Genomic DNA, 11,617 nt, shown 5'->3' with positions numbered 1-11,617 from the left:
ATCTATCTATCTATCTATCTATCTATCTATCTATCTATCTATCTATCTATCTATCTATCTATCTAATCCATCTATGTCTGTCTATCTACTCCTGTCATGAACCTCAACTGGGCAGATTCCATGGTGTTGACTGAAGCTTTCTCACATTAGGGAATGGGAAGGAGGTTACAGCTTCAAAGGTGGGAAATTCTTGTGTAGGTATGGGCAGAATTATCCTTCAAACAAGTCTAAGATCAAAAACTTGGGTTTTGAGAGGCAGTGTGCTACCATGGAAAGACAACTGGCTTTGGAGTCAGAAGACCTGGGCTCAAATTCTGCCTTTGACGTTTATTAGCTGTGTAGCAATGGACAACTCACTAAACCTATCTGAATTTGTTTCCTCATCTGTAAAATGAAGGGATTGGACTAGGTAATCTCTAAGATCATTCCTAGCTTTAGATCTATAAGTTAGGAATCAGGGTTAAGGATCAGGGAGCTGAAGGGTCAGAAGACAATAAACAAAAGCAGAATTAAAACTAGAATCACCCCCAAAATCTGAAAGGTCTAGTGAGGTCTAGTATCTGGCTATAGTGGTTCATATCTATTTCATTAAATCCTGGCTCTCTCCTATGGGCATCGCCTCCTGGGCAGCTTTCTGTGATGAAGGAATTTCTGTGTACCTGCTCCCAAGATGCTGAATTTCACTGGAGAAAGTCATGAAATACTATTCTTTTCATCTACTATGTTTATCTGTGGAATCACTATCCACCCACTCATATTTGTAGACTTGAGACTTTTTTTAACTCTTTATTTTCCTTTACCACCAGTATCAAACCAATTACCAAGTCTTGTAAGTTGTACCATCACCATCATTTCTCATATCCACTCTCTTATGTCTGTTCCCAGTGCCATTATTTTAGTATACACTCTAGATATCACCTAGCTGGACAAATGTAGTAGCATCTTTTTTTTTTTTTTGCTTTTTGGAGGGCAATTAGGGTTAAGTAACTTGCCCAAGGTTACATGGCTAGTTTTACTCACTGCGCCACCTAGGCCCCCCCCCCCCCGTAGCATTTTTTATTTTAAAATAGTACTTTATTTTTTTTCCAATTACACATAAAGATAGTTTTCAACATTTTAAAAATAAGATTTCAAAAAAATAGTATTTTATTTTTTCCAACATAAAGATAGTTTTCAACATTTTTTAAATAAGATTTCAAGTTCCAAATTTTTCTCCCTTCTTCCCTTTCTTCTCTCCTTCCTAAGATGGCAAACAATCTGGTATAGATTATACATGTGCAATCATGTTAAACCTCTTTCCACATTAGTCATGTTGTGATAGAAGAAACAGAACAAAAGGGGAAAACCATGAAAAACAAGAAAAACAAAAACCAAAAAAGTGAAAATAGTATGCTTCAGCATTTTCCATCATGTGTCTTTTGGAATTGTCTTGGATTGTTGTATTGATCAGAAGAGCTAAGCCATTCATAGCTGATCATAGCACAATGTTGTTCTAACTATGTACAATGTTCTCCTGGTTCTGCTCACTTCACTTTGCATCAGTTGATGTAAGTTTTTCTAGGTTTTCTGAAGTCTGCCTGCTCATCATTTCTTATAGAACAATAGTGTTCCATTACATCCATATACTACAACTTGTTCAGCCATTCCCCAACTGATGGGGATTCCCTCAATTTCCAGTTCTTTGCCACCACAAAAAGAGCTGCTATAAATATTATTGTCCATGTAGCTCCTTTTCCCTTTTTTATGATCTCCTTGGGATATAGACCTAGTAGTGGCATGCCCAGTTTGATTGCCCTTTAGGCATAGTTCCAAATTGCACTCCAGAATAGTTGGATCAGTAATGTGATAGCCTTTGGGGTTTTTTTTGCGTTTTGGAGGGGGAATGCAGGGCAATTGGGGTTAAGTGACTTGCCCAAGGTCACACAGCTAGTAAGTGTTAAGTGTCTGAGGTCAAATTTGAACTCAGGTCTTCCTGACTCCAGTGCCAGTGCTCTATTCATGGGGCCACCTACCCACCCCAATGTGATAACCTTTTAACAGGTCAGACCACTTCTATTCTCTTCCCCCTCCAATATATTTTTCATACCCCTACCAGAACAATATTTCTCATACGTGGATCTGGACATATTGTTGTGCTTTGTAAACATCTTTAGAGACTTCCTTTTGTCTATCCAGGAAGTTAGGTGGTATAGTGGATAAAGCACTGGGTTTGGAATGAGGAAAATTCATCCTCATGAATTTAAATCTGGTCTCAGATTCTTACTAGCTATGTGACCCAGGGCAAGTCTCTTAACCCTGTTTGCCTCAATTTCCTCATCTGTAAAATGAACTGGAGAAGGAAATGGCAAACCATTCTAGTATCTTTGCCAAGGAAATCCCAAATGGGGTCACAAAGAGTGAAAACTGAAAAAAAACCTAAGTAAAAATTGTCTATCCAGTTAAATCTAAATTTCTTAGGATTCAAGGTCCTCAACAATCTGTCATCATTATACATATCTAACCTTATCTCATATTACTTCTCTTGTAATTGACACATGCCAACCAAAGTGGACTGCTCTCTGTTCTCACTCCCTCCCTGCAAAAATCCAGTCCCAAATTCATGTTAATACATGCCCTTAAGGTTTACAAGTTAGTTTCTACTAACTAGAATATTATTCTACTATATTCTAAATATTATAATCCTTATTTTATATATGAGGAAATTGAGGTTGAAGAGGGTTAAGTGACTTGTTCATGATCACATGACTTCTAAGATCAGAGACAGGATTCAAATCCAGGTCTTTTAATACCAAGACCAGCCCTGTCCACTATGCCATATTCTGGGGACCATTCCCTATGTTTTCTCACCTCTACGTCTTTGCTCATGCTGTTCCCCATACCTGGAGCATTCTCTCTCCCCTTCATTGCCTGTTGAATTCCCACACACCCTTTAAAGCCCAACTGAAATTCCATTGCCTCTAGGGAACATCCTCTGGTGCCCCTGTTTGTAATAACCTTGTCCCTCAGATTTCACAAAGCCTCTTATTTGACATCTCTCTAAAGACTTTATCCTGTAATATTGTATGTTATAATTACTTGCATTTGTGTCTTATCTCCCTATTAAACTATAAACTCTGTGAGGGTTTACATAAGAGATTATGTCTGATTTAATTTTGTTTTAGTCCTCCTGAGCCTAGCATGGTACTGTATACCAGTCTGTGCCACCTAGCCGCACCTTCCCAATTACATTTTAATCTGATTCAGGCTGCACAGAGAGAATAGGGGGCCACAGTGCCCCAGGCTGAGTGTTTTAACACCCCTGCTCTATGAACAATAAATTTGTAATAAATGTTTATTCAATGAGTAAGTAAATGAATGAATGAATTCCAAGGTAGGCAACAAGACTTTCTACTTGACAAAGAGTTCTCTTGATTTGTTCCACTCCATTGATTATGGTTTTATGCCCTATGATGTGCTACTGTTCTCTAGCTTCTTCTGAATTCCTTTCAAATGAAAGTCTGTCCCTCTACCCCCATTCCCTTATTCTTCTTCTTGGTAAACACTTACTTCAAATAGAAATATGAAAGGAGAAGGTGTTTGTTTTATTCAGGGTGATTCTCCAGCTCAAAACTCATCAAATGTTGTTCAAGGGCATTGGGAAATTATCACTGCTTCTGATTAAGATTGAGTTGGATCCCATAACCTCTTGGCCCTACATGTTTAGCACAATGTGATAGGCACCCACTTTTCATCTGTGGGATTTTCTTGGCAAAGATACTTGGAGTGGTTTGCCATTTCCTTCTCCAGTGTGTCCCCATTTTACAGATGAGGAACTGAGGCAAATACGGGTTAAATGACTTGCCCAGAGTCATACAGCTAGTAAGTGTCTGCGGCTGGATTTGAATTTAGGTCTTCCTGACTCAAAGCCCAGTGCTCTATCCCCTGCCCCACCTAGTTGCCCCAACTATCATGTATGTATTAGGCACTTAATGAATGTTTATCGATTCATTATATACAAGCCCTAGAAGGGAAGAGGTTGAAGATGTAGTGGCATGATGAGGTATGGAACACCTTGAAATCATAATGGATTTTCCACTTTCTGTCCTTCTCCTTTAATGAATTATGCAATACCTAAAGTCAAAGTGAACACTTTTCGGTCAAAGATTTTGCAGCTTTTCACAAATATAGGTCAAGAACCTGTAATGGCTCCTCTAGCTCCCCTTTTGGGTGCTCAAGATTCCCTGTAACCTGCCTCCCTCTTCCCTAGTCTCCCAACACCTTCAGTCTTATTCAAATGTATCTCACTTTACCACTAAATATGTGTCAGACTCCTCTCCTTACCATCCCCAAAGCACACTCCATTCATTTCCAAGTTGATAGCCCTGCCTGCATTGCTCTCATTCTTCCCTCTGCCTATTCAAATATTGCCCATTGGTCAAGTCCTAGTTTAAGATCTACCTCCTGCACAATCTACTCCAACCCACATGAGTCTTTCCCTTTTAAATTCCTATTCCTTTTATTTTAAACATTTTTTATTCATTTTAATCTTAAATACAAAACAAGAAAAGAAAAAAAGAACATTTCTATCTACACAGCAGAACATAGAGAGGATTCAATATAAAACAATAAATTTCCATTTCAAACTGTTTACTTTTTTGAAAACATATAATAAATACTATGCATCTTTTTTCAGAGCTACTCAGCTTTTCTGTGCTTCCTTCAAAGTTTTCTTTTTTTCTCTGTGTATTTTTTATTTTATTTTTTCTTCTTTCATCCCCAGCCTGTCCTAGAGAAGGCTACAATTAAACATGAATATATACATGTATGCATATATATATCTATATATACATGCACATACATATATAACTATATATACATATATGTAAGACAATACTGTACATATTTCTATGTGTCAATTCTTTCTCTGGAGGTGGATAGCATCTTCCTTCATAGGTCCAAGTCTTTCTATGTTTTTCTTTTCTTTTCTTTTTTTTTTAAAGCAATAGGGGTTAAGTAACTTGCTCAAGGTTACACGGCCAGTTATTTCTGGGTGTGGTGCTGAGTATCTGAGCCCGGATTTGATCCAGGTCATCCCGACACTGGAGCCGGTGCTCTTACTCGCTGAGCCACCTGGCCGCCCCTAAGCAATTGGGGTTAAGTAACTTGCTCAAGGTTACACAGCCAGGTATTTCTGGGTGGGTGCTAAGTGTCTGAGCCCGGGATTCGATCTCCAGGTCTTCTCAACACTGGAGCCGGTGCTCTTACTCGCTGTGCTACCTGGCCGCCCCCTTTCTATGTTTTTCTAAAGTCAACCAGCTCATCATTTCTTATATCACAGTAGTATTCCATTACAATCATATACAACTTGTTTAGCCATTTCCCAATTGAAGGGCATCTATCAGTCTCATAGGTGTGAAATGATATCTCAAAGCTGTTTTATTTTACATTTCTCTAATCAATAACGATTTAGAGCATTTCCCCCCCTCATCTCTTCACTTTTTTCCCTTGAAATCACCGGGAAGTTTGAAGATGACATTATAGACATCTGCTTCGAGATTCTGGACAAAAACCTGAACTTCTTAAACAATCCCTCCAAGGACTATTCCCAGAGAAACAGCGTTATGTACGTCTGTAGGGTGGTGAGTGCTATGGTAAGGAGGAAATCAGTTACTCTCTTCAATAGTCCTTTGTTCTTTCTCTCTCATAGAATTGTCTAACTTTTCCCATCATCATTCAAAAGCCAAATGTGTCCTTTCCAGATCAACAGCAATGATGACAGTGGGGTGTTACAGGGGAACTGGAGTGAAGATCACTCCACAGGCGTCAACCCTTTGGAATGGAATGGTAGTGTTGCCATATTGAGACAGTGGCATGTCACCGGAGGCCAGCCTGTGAGATATGGGCAGTGCTGGGTCTTTGCAGCTGTGATGTGCACAGGTAGGAATCTTCTACCCCATTAAGGGCTAAATGTGCTTGACTGTCACATCCTACACTACAGGATAGATATATAGTATCAGTTAATTTTAGAATTGTTGAATTATTTTCATGAATTGAATGTATTAGAATGTTAGCTCCTTATTCTTCCATTTGTTCATTCATTCATTTGACAAAATTAAAAAAAACTTTCCCCCAGGAAAATATAAACTTTTTTTCTCCTATGCTCAGAGTATTCTGGTGAGGTTCTTAAGCATTGTTCTAGTTATAATTAGGAAGCAACTTGAATATATATACTGAGGTTTCATTGCTGTATTATTTTGCCTGATGATGACAATCTCCTCCCCTCCAACTCACGTAGTTTTGAAATTCCTCTGTAGAGCGCCTTCATTATTTTTTCTTAATCTCTGTGAATTCATCTTTCTTAGCACTTCTAGTTTTCTTAATAATTGAGTGGAGACAGGGTTTGCTGGCCAATGTAGGGCTCAATTCTTGGAGCATGTGCAGCAAACTCTGCCTGACATCAATCTACATGGAGGCTTGGTGAGTCTCCTTCCAGATGTGGGTGACAGTGAAGTGTCCTTTTATTTCTCTGCTTCAGAGGACACAGTGATCATCTCTGATACCCATTCACCCAGGATCAGGAAATATTAGACCAAAAAAAGAAGAAACAGGGATGGCCATGGTTTCACAGTCACATGGCTGTCCCTTGGGGAGATAAGGAGATAATGCCATAGCTCCTATTGCCTCTCTCTCCACCAAAGCAGTTCTTGCCTTATCTCTTCAAGGAGAGAGAAAGAGAGAGAGTGATTTCCCCAGCTTGGGCCTTTTGCATGTTCTTTCACTGTAGCTCAGCAGCAATTAAAAGGTTCTTCCTATAGGCAGTAAGCTTTTAGGAAATAGTAATGGAGTGTTTGCTTATGCATTGGACACCTAGGTGGTGCAGTGAATAGAGCACTGACCCTGGAGTCAGGAAGATCTGAGTCCAAATCTGGCCTCAGACACTTACTACCTGTGTGACCCCAGACGAGTCACTTAACCCCCATTTGCATCAGTTCTTCATCTGTAAAATGGGAACATACTGGAGAATGAAATGGAAAACCACTCCAGTATCTTTGCCAAGAAAACCTCATGGACAAAGTCTATGAGGTCATGTAGTCAGACAAGGCTGAACAAGAACAATTTGCTTATGCTCGGAAATGAAGACATAAAAGCCAACCCTCCATGATGTCCTTCCAAAAGCAAGCTCTTCAAGCTACTCCCGCAGGTTGAGACTTATTGTGCATATTCTAAGGGCTGTGCTCCCATTGACCAGTTCACTATTTCTGACAATGGCCTTTTGTCTCTTGGGGCAATTTGCATGAAGGATGGGTCTCTTCTTGGAAAAGCAAGTAGCTTGGATGGAACATGGAGTTTATGAGGGGGAGTAATGTGAAATCAGTTCAGAAAGATGTCTGTCTGTCTTTCTGTTTCTTTGGGATCACAGAAATTTGGGACACAGATGGGCTCCTTTCTCCCCTGGTAGCTGGATCAGAGCAATTTCTAGGACAGGGAGACTGGCTTTCCCCAGGACCCTGACAACAGCATAAAAACAACTGTGCTTAGTACTTAGTTAGCAAGACTAATTAGTTAAAATAGGAAGCTGCCAAACCCCAGAGGAGCTTCTCTATCTGGCCCTTGCTCTGTTCTCCCCAGCCGTTACGGCAGTCTTCCCGGCAACAGCCTTAGTGTCCCAGGAGAAATGTGTTTAAAGGGTTCTTTTGTAACTTTGCTCAGGCATCAGAAATTGCGGTGGGCTTTATATGCAAGCAAGCGGTGACACCAAAATCCATTGGGAAACTGCAAGATGGCAGCCTTCAACCTGTGTGTTCCAGGGATACACAGCAGTATAAACAGAGGATGAGAGGGGAGACACCATTTCCAGTGCCATACTCCAAGCCACATGCAGGCATGAAAACCCCACAGAAATGCCAGGGGGAAATGGAAAGACACAGGAACAAATGAATACACAGAAGGGTTGGTTTATTGTGTGACCTTGGACAAATCACCCAAACCTCACTGTTTCTCCATTTCCTTATCTGTAAAATGAGAGTGTTAAACTGGGTGGAGAGAGAGAAACAAATGTTGAACACGGTCTGAGGAGAGCCATAAAAACAGTTCCTGACTGGGGAGACAACACAAAAACTATGTACAAACAAACTAGATACAGAATAAATTGGAGAAAATCTCAGAGAAAAGCCACTAAAATTACAGAAGACTGGGAAAAACTTATTTAAGAGGGTGGGATTTTAGCTGGGAGTTGAAGGAAGCCAGAGATGCCAGGACGCAGAGATAAAGAGGGAGAGAATTCTAGATATGGGGGTCAATGAAAATGTCCAGTCCAGAGATGGAGTGTCTTGTATTAGGAGCAGAAATGAATCCTCAGTCCTCTTCACATTCTACTGTTCCAGTTCTACCAGTCCTCAACCCTGGCTAACCCTTTCATCTAATGGAGATGATCTTGCTCTCAGCATTGTTGATGTTTCAAAATAGAATGGATTTCACTGGTATACATTTTTGCTATGTAACATCAGCTGCTCCCTTAGTGCTGCATAGTCAATCTTATTTTACCCTTTCTTGATTTCCTCTTTCCTCCTGTCTCAAATAAGGTAAACCTGATACTCGTCCAGATTAACCTTTGATCACTTATACCCTAGATCCCATCCTGCTACTATGTCCTCCATAGCCCTAAGCACTGCCATCTCACCTGATGATGTAATCAAAGGATCCCTGGGCCTTGACATCTGCCCCACTGTAGACCTCCATGTGCCTTGCACCTGATGTCTCCTATGTGTGTTGTCTCCCCCAGTTAGAGAGTTAGCTCCTTGAGATAAGACAATTTTGCTTTCAGCTCAATTTAGTCAGTCAGCAAGTATTTATTTAGGGCTTACTACATTTTTTTAAGGACTTGCTACATACCAGGGAGCATCTAAGTGGTACAATGGAGTCAGACCTGGAGTCAGGAAAACTTATCTTCATAAGTTCAAATATATATAATTTTGCCTTTTGGAGGGAAATTGGGATTAAGTAACTTGCCCAAGGTTACACGGCTAGTTTTTTTTGTGTGGGTGTTAAGTGTTTGAGGCCAGAACCAAACTTGGGTCCTCCTGACTCTGGGGCTGGTGCTTTATTCACTGCGCCACCTAGCTGCCCCCATGAATTCAAATCTTGCCTCAGATACTATCTGTGTGACCCTGGGCAAGTCACTTCACCTTGTTTGCCTCAGTTTCCTCATCTGTAGAATGGACTTGAGAAGGCAATGGCAAACCACTCCAGTATCTCTGCCAAGAAAACTCCACATGGGGTCATAGAGAGTCAAATATGACTGAAAAGCAACTACATGCCAGGCACTGTGCTAAGGACTGGGGTTGCAAAGCAAAACAAAACCATAGTTCCTGCCCTCAGAAAGCTCTCAACTCTAAAAGACAAGCAAAATACCCTTCTTTTATCCCTCTATCCTATGCAGTCTGGGAATTCCAAGAGTGGGTTAGGATCAATAGAAATAGAAAAGGTTCGTAGGAAGAAGACAAGCTAGTGAAGCCTTTCTTGATATATTTTGATATTCTAGGAAAGAATAGACACACTAGTCCTTTGTTTGAGTGGGGGGGTTTGATTATTTTCTCTGGGACAATGACCTTTGATAGAAAAAATGTTCCCCTCCACCCTTTTTCAATCTCTCACATCCAGCACAGAAATTGGCTTCTGAAATTCCACGCCTTAGGGTTAGGTTGGGAGAATCCCAGTACCATCTTTTGCTGCCAGTATCTGGAGGTAGGAGGGAGTGTGAACAAATATCCCAGCAAGTGCCAATCTGAATGCTTATTGTAGGATTTTTACCCTCCTTACAACCTGAGAATTAGAATCTGCATATCTAAACCAAATAGCCCACCTTTAACCGAAGTCAGTCCCTACCAACTCTTTTCATTCTCTCCAGTGATGCGATGCTTGGGAGTTCCAACCCGAGTAGTTACCAATTTCCGATCCGCACATAATACAGATGGTAACCTGACCGTTGACATGTTCTATGATAAACGTGCAGAGATGGTGCCATGGGAGAGAAGAGATAAAATATGGTAAGGCCAGATTACTGTAAATTTTTGTATTCTGTCTAGGAAAGGGGTTGAACACTGTTGGCTTAAGACCAAATTCCATTCTTTTTTTTTTTAATACCAAATTCCAGTTTTGGCTTGATTTTAAAAAAAATCTAATTTCTTATTTATGCATTGGACCATGGAATTGGTCCAGCATGTAAGCTGTGGAGATAACTTCACAAAAAGCAATTGGAAATCCACGTTGAGATTGTGACCCATCGTCAATTCCAAAAAAATGAAGTTACAGATGAGAGGCAAAATTTACTAGCTGAGTGACATGAGATAAGTCATTTTATTTCTCCCTGCCTGTTTCCTCATATTTAAACTGAGAGGACTAAACTCACTGGCCTCCATGGTACCTTCTCCCCTTTGTCCCTCTGCATCATTGTTAAGGAAGTTTTCTTTAGTGTTACCTCTACTTATATCTTGTTTGACTGACCTTTTTCTCTAATTCTCCCCTTTGTTCAATCCTTTCTTTTGTTCTAAGACAAGAGTTAGTATCCTGAGACCTAACAGTTTCTTTGTTTTTTTTCTTAAATAAAATATGTTGACAAATTATGAGTCTATGAGCGAAGCAATATTCATTTATATTCCAGAGAAAAGGAAAACAAGAATATTAGACAAACTCAGAACTTAGGTAATTTCCTAGATGAATTTGTCTTTGTGAGGGAAGAAGCAATTCTCTTTTTTTGGCAGCAGAGGGCACTGATTCCTAACATCGTAGGACCATTTGACCAGGACAGAATGGAAAGAAAAAAATCAGTATAGGTTTCCCACAGCATTAAAAAGCAGTGATTAAAAAAAAAAAAATTAAATTCCTTTTTAAAAACTCCTGGATAACAAATATCAAGTAAAATGAGCATTTCCATACACTTAGGAAGACAGAAGAAAAAAGATTGTATAAGAAACCTAAATATTATATACTGTTTGCTTTTCTTTTTAAATATAACAAAAATAATATAGACAAATATATGTATATGTACATAATTATATTTACTATTTAAATATATGTATATAATATAAATATATGTATATAATATTATATAAAATGTAATAATATATTTTATATATATATTAAAGGTTTGCAAAGTGCTTTGCAGGTATTAAATAACTCTGGGAGGTAGGTGCTATTATTATCCCCATTTTACTATTGAGCAGGCCAGATTTCTCTTGACTCCAGGTCCAGTGCCATAGTATCAATAAATTCGAAATATAACTTTCAGAACTGATCTGCTTGCCTATAACTCTTTCTACCTTTTCTTCTGTAATTCTTAAAAGCTTTAATGACCCTCTTTTATTCTTCCTTCTCTTTGGGGGGTGTTTACTCTAACCCTAATATTTGTCTCCCTCCAACCAACCAATCCGAACAGAAGAAAACACAGAAAAGCAAAAGTCTTGCAACAGACATGCTCACTCAGATAAAGCACGCTCCCATGTTGGCCATGTCTGAAAAGTGCGTCTTATTCTGAATCCCAGGTAAAAAGCAGTCCGTCCTTTCTTCCTTCCTTCTTTTCCTTCCTCCCTTCCTCCCTCCCTTCCTTCCTTCCTTCCTTCCTTCCTTCCTTCCTTCCTTC

General features: G+C 39.6%; 1 protein-coding gene across 1 annotated transcript in view; it reads left to right on the top strand.

Moving 5' to 3' along the window:
- Window positions 1-11,617, top strand: part of TGM7 (transglutaminase 7) — a 56,040-nt gene that overhangs the window by 28,160 nt on the left and 16,263 nt on the right. Inside the window, exons 5-7 of the mRNA XM_069105696.1 lie at window positions 5,502-5,630; window positions 5,739-5,916; window positions 9,887-10,025. Coding sequence (XP_068961797.1) covers window positions 5,502-5,630; window positions 5,739-5,916; window positions 9,887-10,025 — 446 coding nt within the window. The remainder of the gene's footprint in view (window positions 1-5,501; window positions 5,631-5,738; window positions 5,917-9,886; window positions 10,026-11,617) is intronic.

The sequence above is a fragment of the Petaurus breviceps genome, unplaced genomic scaffold (assembly GCF_028583685.1).
Source record: "Petaurus breviceps papuanus isolate PSGF00001 unplaced genomic scaffold, PetGlider_PUasm1.0 77, whole genome shotgun sequence".
Taxonomy (NCBI): domain Eukaryota; kingdom Metazoa; phylum Chordata; class Mammalia; order Diprotodontia; family Petauridae; genus Petaurus; species Petaurus breviceps.
The sequence above is the reverse complement of the archived record's forward strand: the minus strand, read 5'-3'. Positions and strand labels throughout refer to the sequence as shown.